Source organism: Procambarus clarkii, chromosome 67 (genome assembly GCF_040958095.1).
Source record: "Procambarus clarkii isolate CNS0578487 chromosome 67, FALCON_Pclarkii_2.0, whole genome shotgun sequence".
Lineage (NCBI taxonomy): Eukaryota > Metazoa > Arthropoda > Malacostraca > Decapoda > Cambaridae > Procambarus > Procambarus clarkii.
In genome coordinates this window covers 17,549,884-17,567,089 of record NC_091216.1, presented here as the reverse complement: position 1 = coordinate 17,567,089, position 17,206 = coordinate 17,549,884, and the positions used below count along the sequence as shown (strand labels likewise).

The window sequence follows — 17,206 nt, the reverse complement described above, 5'->3', positions numbered from 1 at the left end:
CCTGCTGGTGACTGTGGACTGGTGTACCGGGACCTGCTGGTGACTGGGTACAGAAGTAATGGCGTAGAGACATTTATAATCATATATTTTTATCTCTAGCATGAACTCTAAATCTTAAAAAAAATGAAAAAATTATACCAATTATACCTTGCGTGTGGGACCACGTGGAACGATCAGTGTTGGTCTTATGACAATGGTTGTCGTCATTATTGTAACCCGTCCTTTGACTCAAGTCCATTCCATCCAGCGGTCGACCCCACAGACGCATTCATAAATTTTAACATACTGTTCATTCATAACAGGAATTTTCTCAAATATTAATATTATAATATATTAGCATATTGTGCATATATAGGTATAGGTTAGGTTAGGTGTTTAGGTTCTGTTGGCGATTATTTGTATTTGTAGTACGTGGGTGAAGCATTTACAGCGTTGTGGTTCGAACAAAATTCGTCTATGAAGCACTTGTTCCGAAACTGTTCGAACGAAAACAGTTGTGAGTCGTGTGTAAACCGTTTTTCATTCATTAACAGGGGGTTTGGCGGGTGCATGGAATCACTATTGGGTCTCTGTTTGGAGGACGGGCTGGTATATGTTGTACGTGGGTGAAGCATTTACAGTGTTGTGGTTCGAACAAAAGTCGTCAGTGAAGCACTTGTTCCGGAAGTGTTCGGACGTCATCAGTGTGCACAGCCCGTCCTCTAAAGATCCAAAAGTGATTCCATCCACCCGCCAACTCCCCGTTTATGAACGAAGCGTCCATGTGTGTGGTGGGGGGGGGGGTTACTCACCTATTTGTGTCTAAAGGATCGAGCTTCAGCTCTCGAGTCCCGCCTGTCTAGCCGCTGGTTGCCTAATTCAATGCCTTATGCCTTATTAACGGTCACATTAGATGGTAATGGCTGTGACGAGCGGGCCAGGGACCACTGTAGCGAGGCCTCCGCACAACACAGGCTCCCCAACTGTCTCAGACACCCTGACTACTTCATAGACCCTCCAGGAGCACTGTTTGGGCAACAATAACATCTTCCCCCCAGCACAATCTCCAGCATCTTCACCCCAGCACTACCCCCCCCCCCCAGCACAATCCCCAGCTTCCCACCCCCCCATCTTGAATTTCCCCCCACCGTACGGAGTGGGGGGGGGGAAGGGGGGGCATCAAGTGCCTATTATTCCGAAAATTGGAAATCGTTATCCTCAAAATCTCTTTCTGACGTGAAAGCTTTTTCCTGAAAAAGACAATTTTTAAAAAACTATTTCAAGGAATTCACATTTCTGAGCCGCTGTTGACTGGTGAAAGTCAAAGAGAACACAGTTTTATGAACCATTTTTATTTTGGGTTATTTATCTACTCTTAAACGACATTGATTTATCATATATATATATATATATATATATATATATATATATATATATATATATATATATATATATATATATATATATATATATATATATTTTATTAAATATGACCGAAAAAGTAAGATTAATAATTCTAACACGAATTTTCTCAATCTTTCGTACATTATGCTTCACTGTTGGAGGTAAATCAAAAATCACTTCTCCAAAATTCATTTTTATTTCTAGTCTGACGCGACACGGGCGCGTTTCGTAAAACTTATTACATTTTCAAAGACTTCACAAATACACAACTGATTAGAACTTGCGTTTCCCTGATTTTATATCTACATTTGAGTGAGGTGGGAAGGGTGATGTGGCATTACATTTGAGTAAGGTGGGAAGGATGATGTGGCATTAGAGGATATTAATAGGGTATTAAAAGTATCAACTTTTATGTGATACTTTTAATACCCTATTAATATCCTCTAATGCCACATCATCCTTCCCACCTTACTCAAATGTAATGCCACATCACCCTTCCCACCTCACTCAAATGTAGATATAAAATCAGGGAAACGCAAGTTTTAATCAGTTGTGTATTTGTGAAGTCTTTGAAAATGTAATAAGTTTTACGAAACGCGCCCGTGTCGCGTCAGACTAGAAATAAAAATGAATTTTGGAGAAGTGATTTTTGATTTACCTCCAACAGTGAAGCATAATGTACGAAAGATTGAGAAAATTCGTGTTAGAATTATTAATCTTACTTTTTCGGTCATATTTAATAAAATATGTCTACAGGAAAGACTGCTACCAAAATATACTAATATATATATATATATATATATATATATATATATATATATATATATATATAATTACTATATTTTGGGTGCAGTCTTTCTTGTAAACATATGCTGTTGAGTGACCAAAAGGATAAGAGTAATGATTCTAACACGAATCTTCTCAATATTTCATATGTTTTCTTCACTGTCGAGGGAAGTTGAAAAATTACCTCTCCAAAGTTCATTTTCACAATTTAATAAGGTCTGACGCCTAGGGATGCGTTTCGCAAGGTACTCCTTACATTTTCAAAGACAAATTTACACTGCTTTAGCAAGAGCTTATATTCTCTTGGGGTGAAGTGGTAGAGGACGTGACTGAGATGAACAAGTTATTGTTCAAAGTTTCGTCAGGAATGTGACATGTTCAGGAGTACACTGTGCAGTATACACGTATTCTTGTGACATGTTCAGGAGTACACTGTGCAGTATACACGTATTCTTGTGACATGTTCAGGAGTACACTGTGCAGTATACACGTATTCTTGTGACATGTTCAGGAGTACACTGTGCAGTATACACGTATTCTGAGCATACAAAGTTGTTGGTGTAGATCCAGCAACTCTGAACCAAAAGTTGCAAGTAGCACGGTCTATGGTGAGCCCGTGAAGCCCCCTCTAGGATAAATCTAGACATTTACAAGTATGGGTACACCTCATGGTACGATTCACCTAACCCATTAATGGTAGGGAGCGGCGAAGGGTAGGGTGAGGTGATTGTTGCATGACTCCGGCTTCTAGCTGTCCGCCAGGTCTTACATCTTCCCTCTGGGTCACTGGAGGACCATCAAACAGCTGCATGATCAGCTGCAGAATTCATCTGGATGTTGATGACTGGTGTCAGGTCCCGAGTGAACACAGCCTCCAGCCTCCCAGGCCGCCTACGGTCCTCGGTACGTGTGATTATATACCCTGGAAACACAAACCGAAACTGTCTCTATTTTCCGCTTGTTACAACTTGTAGTAAAGTTGTTACATCTTGGCTTAACGTGTTTATGACGTATTAGAATGTTGTTACGACTTGCTATATTGGTTGTTATAACTGGTTAGGAAGTGTTAAAACTTGTTCGAACGTTGTACCAACGTCGTAGTTTCGGTGTGTGTTTGGCGGGCTATACTGTCGCATCTTTCAACATTTTGAGAGCTTTAACATAGTGGAAGATACGACAGTAATGCCACGCACCGACGACCGTGTTGTGTATGTTGACCAGACCACACACTAGTAGGTGAAGGGACGACGACGTTTCGGTCCGTCCTGGACCATTCTCAAGTCGATTGTGTCGATCGTCCTGGACGATCGACATTCTCACAATCGACTTGAGAATGGTCCAGGACGGACCGAAACGTCGTCGTCCCTTCACCTACTAGTGTGTGGTCTGGTCAACATACTTTAGCCCCGTTATTGTGACTCATCGCCTGTGTATTGTGGTGTGGTGGTGGCGACGGAGCTGTGAGAGGCAGTATCCTCCCGCTCTACATCCGTCTTGGCCTGGCTATCTTGAGGTTATCTTGAGATGATTTCGGGGCTTTAGTGTCCCCGCGGCCCGGTCCTCGACCAGGCCTCCACCCCCAGGAAGCAGCCCGTGACAGCTGACTAACACCCAGGTACCTATTTTACTGCTAGGTAACAGGGGCATAGGGTGAAAGAAACTCTGACCATTGTTTCTCGCCGGCGCCTGGGATCGAACCCGGGACCACAGGATCACAACTCCAGCGTGCTGTCCGCTCGGCCGACCGGCTCCGAAGGGTCGGCCGAGTGGAGGTCACTTGACCGCTTCTCTCTCGTAAATGTTAATTAAATCTTAATCATTGTGGCATTCAAGACGTCGATAAAAGTCATTAATGTTAGTAAAATAAAGGTCTGAAGTAATGGGAAGCCTTCAAGTATCAACGGGGCATATAATTAAATTTTAACTGGGCATAAAAATGCCCCCTTTATGGCCAGGGGGACAAGAGCCCCAGCTGGCGGGGGGCACTCAGGGGCCATTACCCTGACGGTGGAGTGTGTCACGGCTTAATGAAAATATAAGACCTGGGTAGTGGCCGCCATCTTCCCTGGCTCCCCCCAGGGGCGCCCCTGTCTTTATCACCCAGCCCCAGGGACCCCCCCCTCCCCCACGGACCCCCCCCCCTCCCCCAGGGACCCCCCCTCCCCCAGGGACCCTCTCCTCCCCAGGGACCCTCCCCTCCCCCAGGGACCCTCCCCCAGGGACCAACATACACACAGGGTACACCACAACACACTGGCCACATATACACACAGCCAATTTCCTGCAGAGGTGGAGTGAGCGCCTGGGAGCTCCCTCCACCAGTTGAGCCCTCGGGAGGTATCTTAAATAGGTCGCTCGTCTCCCTCACCCCCCCCCCCCCTCCCTCCACCCTCATCCCTCCCAAGGTCCTCCATATCTCTCCTCCCTATTACCAACCACTTGGGCCGGACGGTAGAGCGATGCAGGTCGGCGTTCAATCCCCGACCGTCCAAATGGTTGGGGCACCATTCCATCCCCCCGTCCCATCCCAAATCTCTCATCCTGACCCCCTTCCCAGTGCTATGTAGTCGTAATGGCTTATAGCGTTTTCTCCTGATAGTTTATTTCTACCTATTATTAAACGAACACCTTCCCTGTCATGGAAATCCCCCCCCCCTATTTCCTCTGGGCCTCACAACCCCAAATTACAACAATCTACACACAACACAACCTCTCCACCCCCCCACCCCCCCACTATAACCCACGAGGGAAGCCTGAGGCAATAAAAAATGCAAAACAATGCTAAAAAAAATTGCTGGGATGCTTTTGGACGCAGGTTCGAATCCTCGTCACGGCCCTTGTGGATTTGTTAAAAAAATGCTACACATGTGACAGCTAGAGGACGTAACGGAGCCCTCACCACGACGCACCAGACCCCACACTTAGCTGGAGAACAACGTCCTGAGAGAGAGAGAGAGAGAGAGAGAGAGAGAGAGAGAGAGAGAGAGAGAGAGAGAGAGAGAGAGAGAGAGAGAGAGAGAGAGAGAGAGAGATAGAGAGATAGAGAGAGAGAGGAGAGAGAGAGAGAGGAGAGAGAGAGAGAGAGAGAGAGAGAGAGAGAGAGAGAGAGAGAGAGAGAGAGAGAGAGAGAGAGAGAGATAGAGAGAGAGAGAGAGAGAGATAGAGAGAGAGAGGAGAGAGAGAGAGAGAGAGAGAGAGAGAGAGAGAGAGAGAGAGAGAGAGAGAGAGAGAGAGAGAGAGAGAGAGAGAGAGAGAGAGAGAGAGAGAGAGAGAGAGAGAGAGAGAGAGAGAGAGAGAGAGAGAGAGAGAGAGAGAGAGAGAGAGAGAGACAGAGACAGACAGACAGGTCCATCTTCGGTACAACTCTCCTGTACTCCTCTGCTATCCCCCCCCCCCCTTCCTCTTCCTGTAACTCCTCACCCCCTTCCCCTCTCCCTCATTGCCCATTCCTCTAGAACCAAACACAGTCTTCCCTCTCTCTCCCTCCCTCTCTCCCTCTCCCACCCCTTCCAGTCTCCCTCGCACCGTTCCACAACCGCCAGACGGAAAGACAAAATAGCCGCTTACTGAAAACTCATTTAAGTCAACAACTTCTTAAATGAGGCAGAACTTAGAGTGGAGGAATTTGTTGGGTTGATAAACACGACCAGTTGACCGTGACGCCCGCCGGGACCCCTGGCTCAGGCCTTCAACCGCTCATGTGCCGGCAAGCACCACCAGCTTGTTGCGAACAGATGTAGAGGTTTCGTCAATGGTCATTTAATCTAAGCCGTGGCGGGATGAAGCTATCTTAGGTTCATCTTGGGTGAAGACGCCTAATCGGGCTCCGGTCGGGGCTGGGTCGGGGATGGGTCGGGGCTGGGTCGGGGATCGGTCGGGGCTGGGTCGGGGCTGGGAAGATATACTGGCTTGACTTTTTCGTCCGTATTTCGTCGCGAGTATAAATTAACATATTTACCTGAGGTGGGCTGACAAGTCCACTACCAGTGATGTATGGTTGTAGTTGTCGTGTGGTTGTTAGTGGTGGGGGGGAATATGTATGGTTGTAGTTGTCGTGTGGTTGTTAGTTGGTGTGTGGTTGTAGTTGTCGTGTGGTTGTTAGTTGGTGTGTGGTTGTAGTTGTCGTGTGGTTGTTAGTGGTGGGGGGAATATGTATGGTTGTAGTTGTCGTGTGGTTGTTAGTTGGTGTGTGGTTGTAGTTGTCGTGTGGTTGTTAGTGGTGTGTGGTTGTAGTTGTCGTGTGGTTGTTAGTTGGTGTATGGTTGTAGTTGTCGTGTGGTTGTTAGTTGGTGTATGGTTGTAGTTGTCGTGTGGTTGTTAGTTGGTGTGTGGTTGTTAGTTGGTGTGTGGTTGTTAGTTGGTGTATGGTTGTAGTTGTCGTGTGGTTGTTAGTGGCGTGTGGTTGTAGTTGTCGTGTGGTTGTTAGTTGGTGTATGGTTGTAGTTGTCGTGTGGTTGTTAGTTGGTGTATGGTTGTTAGTTGGTGTGTGGTTGTTAGTTGGTGTATGGTTGTAGTTGTCGTGTGGTTGTTAGTTGGTGTGTGGTTGTTAGTTGGTGTGTGGTTGTTAGTTGGTGTGTGGTTGTTAGTTGGTGTGTGGTTGTTAGTTGGTGTGTGGTTGTTAGTTGGTGTGTGGTTGTTAGTTGGTGTGTGGTTGTTAGTTGGTGTGTGGTTGTTAGTTGGTGTGTGGTTGTTAGTTGGTGTGTGGTTGTTAGTTGGTGTGTGGTTGTTAGTTGGTGTGTGGTTGTTAGTTGGTGTGTGGTTGTTAGTTGGTGTGTGGTTGTTAGTTGGTGTGTGGTTGTTAGTTGGTGTGTGGTTGTTAGCGTCACAGTGTCACACCACATGGTGGTAACAGTCCCCATCACACAGGACAGTTAGTCATACAGGGCCACATGTTCAGTAGCAGCACTGGCAGACTCTGGGAGCATTATGAGGATATCCTCAAGAACACGAGAGGTAATAAAGTAATTGCAAAGCTCCAGGTACCTCATGCTAACGGTCTGAATGGTCTGATAAACTGGGCATTCGGTGATGCAAGTGTATTTGTTCTTTTTTTGATTAATACATGAGGTATATCTGCATTAGTGCAGCTACCCTAGACTATATGAAGTGGAGTACAGTGTGTCAAAAAAGCTAACTAGGTGATGCTAAAAAATCCCCATCACACAGGATGGTTAGTCATACAGAGGCATGTGATAAGCGGTCTGCACTGGCAGACTCCGGATGTATTTTGAGGATATCATCAACACAAGATTGAATAAGGCAGCAGTGGTAATACAAGTCCCCATCTCGCAGGATGGTTAGTCATACAGGGCCATGTGTTTAGTAGCCTGCACTGGCAAATTTTGGGTATACTGTGAGGATATCTTCAAGAATACGAGAGTGAATAAAGTAATTGTAAAGCTCCAGGTACCTCATGCCAACTGGTCTGAAAGGTCTAATAACTGGGCATTCAGTGATGTAGTGCGGGAGATCATGCCGTAGTTCCTGCTCACAGAGTTTGCAACTGGAGTGCTCAGGATTGGGAAATCCGTCACCTGTAGCCACCTGCCACAGGTAACGGTAACCCAACCTGATCCTGGCAACCACTGTGTCGCACAGTCTAGTGGACGTTTTGTGCTGCCCATAGATGTAGGTTTCAGATCTGAACAAATCATAGCTTTTTATACTAATGCTTTCAGGTCGTTGACAGTCAGTAATTTCTTTCCTGTCAGACCTGAGTGTTTGGACCAATACAGTTTTGACAGCAGAGATGGGGATACCTAGATCTAATTCAACTTCAGACTTGTTACACGCTAATTTGGCTGCAATGTCTGTCTCATTATGATGGGTTATATTTGTGTGTGAAGGTATCCATACAAAGGAGATTCGAGACCCTTTGCTCTGTGCATCAATTAGGTCATTTATAATTGGTAGTATGAGGTTCTTGCTGTCGATCTTCCAGGAGAAGTTTTCGATTGCTTGAAGAGCAGACTTTGAATCACAAAATATTATTCCTCCTCTAATGTTTTTTAATGTGCTGGTTGCTAAATGTAATGCTGCTAGTTCTGCTTGTGTGGAGGTCAGCCAGTTGTTTAACCTGACACTGACAGTCTGTGTGCAAATATTATTTCTATAAAACCTACATGCCGCTGCAGTCCGTCCAGTAGAAGACTGGACTGAGCCGTCGGTGTAGACACAGTGCTCGTGAGATCATAAACTCTCGATGGAGGAGGCAATTGTTTCAAGTGTGACAGCTTTGAGACGAGCAAGATTCTCATTACCTTTCTTGGTGACAGGTGTGTATGATACTTGAATGGTGGGGTACAGATAAAGAGGAATATCAGAGACAGGTAGATTGCACTTAAAAGGAATGTTATGTTTAATGACATTGTAAGCATTGTTGCTCAGCCAATTATCATAAAAGGAGTGAGTTGGTATGTCGGCACCAGTCAATAGGGTGTTAACAGCACTAAATAATTTGTCTGTGAGCAATGCAGGAGATGTAGGATCTCTCATGACTTTAAGGCAAAAGGTAGTGTTGACTTGCATTATTCTCTCTAGTATGGTTGGAAGCTTCAGTTCTTCCCTCATGTTGATGATTCTTGTGCATCTTGGAGCACCAAGAATTATCCTCATGGCCTCATTCTGTACTACTTCAAGTTTGTCCAACACAGAGGAAGGGAAATTAATTAAGTGCAGAGCATTATAATCAACGAGAGATCTAACGAACATAATATAGAATAGTCTAGCATATTTAATATTGATACCAATATTCTTACCAGTAAGTGTTCTCAATGATCTTGTGCATGCGGTAACCTGCGAAAACTCTGCGGACATTTCCACCCAGGTTTTAATATGTTTATCCGAGGACGCCCAAGCGGCTTCCTTGAGATTATCAGAGCCTAGCGACATCCGGCTGTCTAAGGACTATCAGAGCCTAGCGACATCCGGCTGTCTAAGGACTATCAGAGCCTAGCGACAGCCGGCTGCCTAAGGACTATCAGAGCCTAGCGACATCCGGCTGCCTAAGGACTATCAGAGCCTAGCGACATCCGGCTGTCTAAGGACTATCATAGCCTAGCGACATCCGGCTGTCTAAGGACTATCAGAGCCTAGCGACAGCCGGCTGCCTAAGGACTATCAGGGCCTAGCGTCAGCCGGCTGCCTAACGACCCTCAGCCTCCTGGGAAATCAGGCAACAATATTGTTTTACTCAGCCAGACTCCAGCCGGGCGGACACTGTCACCCTCGTGGGCCTCTCCCAGGCCACCTGACTCACCTTACCCATGTACTCAAGTGTGGCCACCCTCACCCTCAAGTGTGGCCACCATCACCCTCAAGTGTGGCCACCATCACCCTCAAGTGTGGCCACCATCACCCTCAAGTGTGGCCGCCATCACCCTCAAGTGTGGCCACCCTCACCCTCAAGTGTGGCCACCATCACCCTCAAGTGTGGAAACCATCACCCTCAAGTGTGGCCACCCTCACCCTCAAGTGTGGCCACCATCACCCTCAAGTGTGGCCGCCATCACCCTCAAGTGTGGCCACCATCACCCTCAAGTGTGGCCACCATCACCCTCAAGTGTGGCCACCATCACCCTCAAGTGTGGCCGCCATCACCCTCAAGTGTGGCCACCCTCACCCTCAAGTGTGGCCACCATCACCCTCAAGTGTGGAAACCATCACCCTCAAGTGTGGCCACCCTCACCCTCAAGTGTGGCCACCATCACCCTCAAGTGTGGCCACCATCACCCTCAAGTGTGGCCACCATCACCCTCAAGTGTGGCCACCCTCACCCTCAAGTGTGGCCACCCTCACCCTCAAGTGTGGCCACCATCACCCTCAAGTGTGGCCACCCTCACCCTCAAGTGTGGCCACCATCACCCTCAAGTGTGGCCACCATCACCCTCAAGTGTGGCCACCATCACCCTCAAGTGTGGCCACCCTCAAGTGTGGCCACCATCACCCTCAAGTGTGGCCACCATCACCCTCAAGTGTGGCCACCCTCAAGTGTGGCCACCATCACCCTCAAGTGTGGCCACCATCACCCTCAAGTGTGGCCACCATCACCCTCAAGTGTGGCCACCCTCACCCTCAAGTGTGGCCACCATCACCCTCAAGTGTGGCCACCCTCACCCTCAAGTGTGGCCACCCTCACCCTCAAGTGTGGCCACCCTCACCCTCAAGTGTGGCCACCCTCACCCTCAAGTGTGGCCACCATCACCCTCAAGTGTGGCCACCCTCACCCTCAAGTGTGGCCACCCTCACCCTCAAGTGTGGCCACCATCACCCTCAAGTGTGATCACCCTCACCCTCAAGTGTGGCCACCCTCACCCTCAAGTGTGGCCACCCTCACCCTCAAGTGTGGCCACCATCACCCTCAAGTGTGGCCACCCTCACCCTCAAGTGTGGCCACCCTCACCCTCAAGTGTGGCCACCCTCACCCTCAAGTGTGGCCACCATCACCCTCAAGTGTGGCCACCATCACCCTCAAGTGTGGCCACCCTCAAGTGTGGCCACCCTCACCCTCAAGTGTGGCCACCATCACCCTCAAGTGTGGCCACCCTCACCTTCAAGTGTGGCCACCATCACCCTCAAGTGTGGCCACCATCACCCTCAAGTGTGGCCACCATCACCCTCAAGTGTGGCCACCATCACCCTCAAGTGTGGCCACCATCACCCTCAAGTGTGGCCACCATCACCCTCAAGTGTGGCCACCCTCACCCTCAAGTGTGGCCACCATCACCCTCAAGTGTGGCCACCCTCACCCTCAAGTGTGGCCACCCTCACCCTTAAGTGTGGCCACCCTCACCCTCAAGTGTGGCCACCATCACCCTCAAGTGTGGCCACCATCACCCTCAAGTGTGGCCACCATCACCCTCAAGTGTGGCCACCCTCACCCTCAAGTGTGGCCACCCTCACCCTTAAGTGTGGCCACCCTCACCCTCAAGTGTGGCCTTCGTCTCCTCCAGGTAAAGCAACAACGACAACACTCAATGTTGCAGACGATCCCTGCAACTCTCAAGGCATCTTGCAAGGTTGCCAAATGACTCCCAAGAACACCTTAGCAAGTCTGACAACAGCAGGGAGCGCCCCCCCCCCCCGGAGTCTTGGGTCGTCCTGCAGGCCATCAAACAAGCCACAGGTTCCTCCAGAGGTGTTGACCGTCGATGTTGCAGCGTCGTACTGCTCCTGCAAGCACCAAGGACCTCCCTTGCAAGACACTTGAGTCATCTTCGAAGATGAACCAGCCTCCGTGTTGTCATGCATATGCACTCTGCTGGGCTGGGCTGGAGTTTACCTGGAATTTACCTGGAGAGGGTTCCGGGAGTTCTTCTACTCCCCAAGCTTGGCCTGGGGCTAGGTTCGTCTTGTAAGAGCTTGGTCTAACAGGCTGTTGTTGCTTGGAGCGGCCCGCAGGCCCACATATCCACTACAGCCCGGTTGGTCCAGCATTTCTTGCAAGAACTTGTCAAAGTGCTTCTTGAAGACATCCACCTTTGTTCCGGCCATATTTCTAATGCTTGCTGGGAGGGTGTTCAACACCTGTGGACCTCTGGTGTTCACACAATGCTCTTCCATTGTGCCTATGGCACCTCTAGTCCTCAGTGAGTACATTTGGAGAGCTTTGAGACGATCCCAATAATTTAGATGCTTTACCGCGTCTATGCGTGCCGTATATGTTCTCTGTATTCCCTGTATTGCAGCAATCTCTCCTGCTCTGAAGGGGGAAGTGAGTACTGAGCAGTACTCAAGACATACTCAGTACTCAGCACAAGTGACTAGAAGAGTGTCCACATTATGGCCGGGTCCCTGGATCTGAACTTTCCCATACCCCATCCTATCACTCTCTTGGTTATCTCTACTAACTCTCAGCTAATTACCCCACTGGCTAATTACTCTATTTATATTAGCATGACTCCACCTGAAGCTCCTTCAGCTGTTTCATATGAAGGAGTTTCAGATGTAGTTCCATGTTCCATATGATATTATCAGCAGCAAATGACATAGTTTCAGGTGTGTTACCACCTGCCACACAGACAGACACAAGGCAGGAAGCACCTGGTGCAACATATATAATGAACATATAATGAACATATAATGAACATATATAAACATATAATGAACAATACACAAGAATCTTAATCAGCAGTCTCATACAGGCTCATAAATCCTCGTATGGGGAAATTGCAACCACTCGGCCAACCCGACTATTACTGCTCGCATAAACCACATAGTTTACGAGTCAACTACGCACAACTACACAACAACAAACTACCCAGAACTCTTTTCTCCCCCTCTCCATCGTTACAATAAATCCTGTGCAGTTTAACTACCTAATCAGCAGTTACAGTGAGTCCTTCAAATAATTACCCACAATAACATTGCTCCAAATTCATCATCATCAATTTAAAAAAGATGATTCTTGAAGCCCTTATTTGTTCCGTCAACAAATAAGGTCTTCTAGCCCTTATTTGTTATAAATAAGGTCAATTATTCCTTCTAATGCTCACTGGACGAGTATTGACCAAGAGGAAGTAATGATCACCATATCACATTAATGGTTATCACATTAATAAGAAAGAAATCAAGTAATCAGATCAATCACTTACACAGTCAACATCAGCATGCAAGTGAAGCAAGGCAGTAATCACCTTGCACTCACTGATCAATATCACTCAACATTGGTCAACACAGCGATGATGATCATGATCAATAGCCCCTTCACTGTGTCTGACACACTCACAGTTATTCACGTGAGTAAATATAGTAACATTCACAATGGTGTAATAATTGCTGAGCTTGTGCAAGACACGACCAAACAGCACAAGACACGACCAAACTGCTCAATACACGACCAAACTGCTCAAGACACGACCGAACTGCTCAAGACACGACCAAACTGCTCAAGACACGACCGAACTGCTCAAGACACGACCAAACTGCTCAAGACACGACCAAACAGCTCAAGACACGACCAAACTGCTCAAGACACGACCAAACAGCTCAAGACACGACCGAACTGCTCAAGACACGACCGAACAGCTCAAGACACGACCGAACTGCTCAAGACACGACCGAACAGCTCAAGACACGACCAAACTGCTCAAGACACGACCAAACAGCTCAAGACACGACCAAACAGCTCAAGACACGACAAAACAGCTCAAGACACGACCAAACTGCTCAAGACACGACCAAACAGCTCAAGACACGACCAAACAGCACAAGACACGACCAAACAGCTCAAGACACGACCAAACAGCTCAAGACACGACCAAACTGCTCAAGACACGACCAAACAGCTCAAGACACGACAAAACAGCTCAAGACACGACCAAACTGCTCAAGACACGACCAAACTGCTCAAGACACGACCAAACAACTCACGACACGACCAAACTGCTCAAGACACGACCAAACAGCTCAAGATACGACCAAACAGCACAAGACACGACCAAACAGCTCAAGACACGACCAAACTGCTCAAGACACGACCAAACTGTTCAAGACACGACAAAACAGCTCAAGACACGACCAAACTGCTCAAGACACGACCAAACTGCTCAAGACACGACCAAACTGCTCAAGACACGACCAAACTGCTCAAGACACGACCAAACTGCTCAAGACACGACCAAACTGCTCAAGACACGACCAAACAACTCACGACACGACCAAACTGCTCAAGACACGACCAAACTGCTCAAGACACGACCAAACTGCTCAAGACACGACCAAACTGCTCAAGACACGACCAAACTGCTCAAGACACGACCAAACAACACAAGACACGACCAAACAGCTCAAGACACGACCAAGCAGCTCAAGACACGACCAAACAACTCACGACACGACCAAACAGCTCAAGACACGACCAAACTGCTCAAGACACGACCAAACAGCTCAAGACACGACCAAACAACTCACGACACGACCAAACTGCTCAAGACACGACCAAACTGCTCAAGACACGACCAAACTGCTCAAGACACGACCAAACTGCTCAAGACACGACCAAACAGCTCAAGACACGACCAAACTGCTCAAGACACGACCAAACTGCTCAAGACACGACCAAACTGCTCAAGACACGACCAAACTGCTCAAGACACGACCAAACTGCTCAAGACACGACCAAACTGCTCAAGACACGACCAAACAACTCACGACACGACCAAACTGCTCAAGACACGACCAAACTGCTCAAGACACGACCAAACTGCTCAAGACACGACCAAACTGCTCAAGACACGACCAAACTGCTCAAGACACGACCAAACAACACAAGACACGACCAAACAGCTCAAGACACGACCAAGCAGCTCAAGACACGACCAAACAACTCACGACACGACCAAACAGCTCAAGACACGACCAAACTGCTCAAGACACGACCAAACAGCTCAAGACACGACCAAACAACTCACGACACGACCAAACTGCTCAAGACACGACCAAACTGCTCAAGACACGACCAAACTGCTCAAGACACGACCAAACTGCTCAAGACACGACCAAACTGCTCAAGACACGACCAAACTGCTCAAGACACGACAAAACAGCTCAAGACACGACCAAACTGCTCAAGACACGACCAAACTGCTCAAGACACGACCAAACTGCTCAAGACACGACCAAACTGCTCAAGACACGACCAAACTGCTCAAGACACGACCAAACTGCTCAAGACACGACCAAACTGCTCAAGACACGACAAAACAGCTCAAGACACGACCAAACAACACAAGACACGACCAAACAGCTCAAGACACGACCAAACAGCACAAGACACGACCAAACAGCTCAAGACACGACCAAACAGCACAAGACACGACCAAACAGCTCAAGACACGACCAAACAGCTCAAGACACGACCAAACTGCTCAAGACACGACCAAACTGCTCAAGACACGACCAAACTGCTCAAGACACGACCAAACAGCTCAAGACACGACCAAACAACTCACGACACGACCAAACTGCTCAAGACGCGACGCGACCAAACTGCTCAAGACACGACAAAACAGCTCAAGACACGACCTAACTGCTCAAGACACGACCAAACTGCTCAGAACACGACCAAACAGCTCAAGACACGACCAAACAGCTCAAGACACGAAAAAATACCCCCAAGACAGTTGACTGTTTCTTTTCTTGGGGGGGAGGGGGGTGCTGAAATCCGCATGTTATCTACACTGACCAAATGTATATTGTTTGTGATGTGTCTATATATATATATATATATATATATATATATATATATATATATATATATATATATATATATATATATATATATATATATATATATATGAACACGTTGTGCTGATCGAGGTGAGAGTAGCTTGAGCTGCTTCATCCCTTTGTGTGTATTTTACCTCAATAAACTTATTTCAATTTCAACTTATTTCCGGCAAACTAAAAACAAAATCCTTTCTTTTCTTTTGCTCGTCGCCTGATGCAGTATAAATGGTTGAATTTAATACAATTCTTGAATTTAACAATATTTTTTGAATTTAATACCCATCCAGAGGACGATAGACCAAATAAGTCTCCAGATGTTAATAAGGTTATTAACTCTCCCGAGGTCAATATAAGCCTTAGCATTCTCCCCCCCCCCCAGAGGTTAATAAGCCTAATTGCCAGACTTTGTCTAGAAATCATCAAAGAAATTATTACTAATTAGAGGTTGTTTGTGTCGCGTGTTGGGTCACTCTTAGGCTTCCTCCTGGTGATTCCCCCCAGGCTCCCCCAGGCTCCCCCCAGGCTCCTCCCAGGCTCCTCTCAGGCTCCTCCCAGGCTCCCCCCAGGCTCCCCCAGGCTCCTCTCCCCAGGCTCCCCCAGGCTCCCCCCAGGCTCCCCCCAGCCTCCTCCCAGGCTCCCCCCAGGCTCCCCCCAGGCTCCCCCCAGGCTCCCCCAGGCTCCTCCCAGGCTCCCCCAGGCTCCCCCCAGGCTCCTCCCAGGCTCCCCCAGGCTCCTCCCAGGCTCTTCCCAGGCTTCTCCCAGGCTCCTCCCAGGCTTCTCCCAGGCTCCTCCCAGGCTTCTCCCAGGCTCCTCCCCCAGGCTCCCCCCAGGCTCCTCCAAGGCTCCTCCCAGGCTCCCCCAGGCTCCCACCAGGCTCCTCCCAGGCTCCTCCCAGGCTCCCCCAGGCTCCTCCCAGGCTCTTCCCAGGCTCCCCCCAGGCTTCTCCCAGGCTTCTCCCAGGCTCCTCCCCAGGCTCCTCCCCAGGCTCCCCCCCCAAGCTCCTCCCAGGCTCCTCCCAGGCTTCTCCCAGGCTCCTCCCAGGCTCCCCCCAGGCTCCCCCCAGGCTCCTCCCAGGCTCCCCCCAGGCTCCTCCCAGGCTCCCCCCAGGCTCCTCCCAGGCTCCTCCCAGGCTCCCCCAGGCTCCCCCAGGCTCCCCCCAGGCTCCCCCCAGGCTCCTCCCAGGCTCCCCCCAGGCTCCTCCCAGGCTCCTCCCAGGCTCCCCCCAGGCTCCTCCCAGGCTCCCCTAGGCTCCCCCCAGGCTCCCCCCAGGCTCCTTCCAGGCTTCTCCCAGGCTCCTCCCAGGCTCCCCCCAGGCTCCCCCCAGGCTCCTCCCAGGCTCCCCCCAGGCTCCTCCCAGGCTCCCCCACGCTCCCCCCAGGCTCCTCCCAGGCTCCCCCAGGCTCCTCCCAGGCTCCCCTCAGGCTCCTCCCAGGCTCCCCCCAGGCTCCCCCCAGGCTCCTCCCAGGCTCCTCTCCCCAGGCTCCCCCCAAGCTCCTCTCAGGCTCCTCCCAGGCTCCCCCAGGCTCCCCCCAGGCTCCTCCCAGGCTCCCCCCAGGCTCCCCCCAGGCTCCTCCCAGGCTCCTCTCCCCAGGCTCCCCCCAGGCTCCCCCCAGGCTCCCCCAGGCTCCCCCCAAGCTACTCCCCAGGCTCCCCCCAGGCTCCTCCCAGGTTCCCCCCAGGCTCCCCCCAGGCTCCTCCCCAGGCTCCCCCCAGGCTCCCCCCAGGCTCCTCCCAGGCTCCTCCCCAGGCTCCCCCCAGGCTCCTCCCAGGCTCCTCCCCAGGCTCCTCCCAGGCTCCCCCCAGGCTCCTC

General features: G+C 49.5%; 3 protein-coding genes across 3 annotated transcripts in view; 2 read left to right on the top strand and 1 right to left on the bottom strand.

Moving 5' to 3' along the window:
- The window catches only part of LOC123767553 (CD82 antigen), a 690,815-nt gene that overhangs the window by 204,217 nt on the left and 469,392 nt on the right, over positions 1-17,206 (top strand). The gene's annotated exons all lie outside the window — the stretch shown is intronic.
- LOC123767767 (uncharacterized) overlaps positions 1-17,206 on the bottom strand; it is a 672,233-nt gene that overhangs the window by 357,775 nt on the left and 297,252 nt on the right. The window lies entirely within an intron of this gene.
- LOC138355371 (TRIO and F-actin-binding protein-like) lies at positions 12,777-15,749 on the top strand. The gene is made up of 2 exons (XM_069310256.1): positions 12,777-15,296; positions 15,684-15,749. The coding sequence occupies exons 1-2, from the start codon at positions 12,777-12,779 to the stop codon at positions 15,747-15,749; spliced, it is 2,586 nt and encodes an 861-aa protein (XP_069166357.1).

Bases quoted from the DNA above. Each gene is read 5' to 3' on its own strand.
- LOC138355371 (XM_069310256.1), top strand. From the start codon at position 12,777: ATGCAAGTGAAGCAAGGCAGTAATCACCTTGCACTCACTGATCAATAT. The intron at 15,297-15,683 runs GTTTCTTTTCTT...ATACCCATCCAG, and splicing joins TACCCCCAAGACAGTTGACT to AGGACGATAGACCAAATAAG.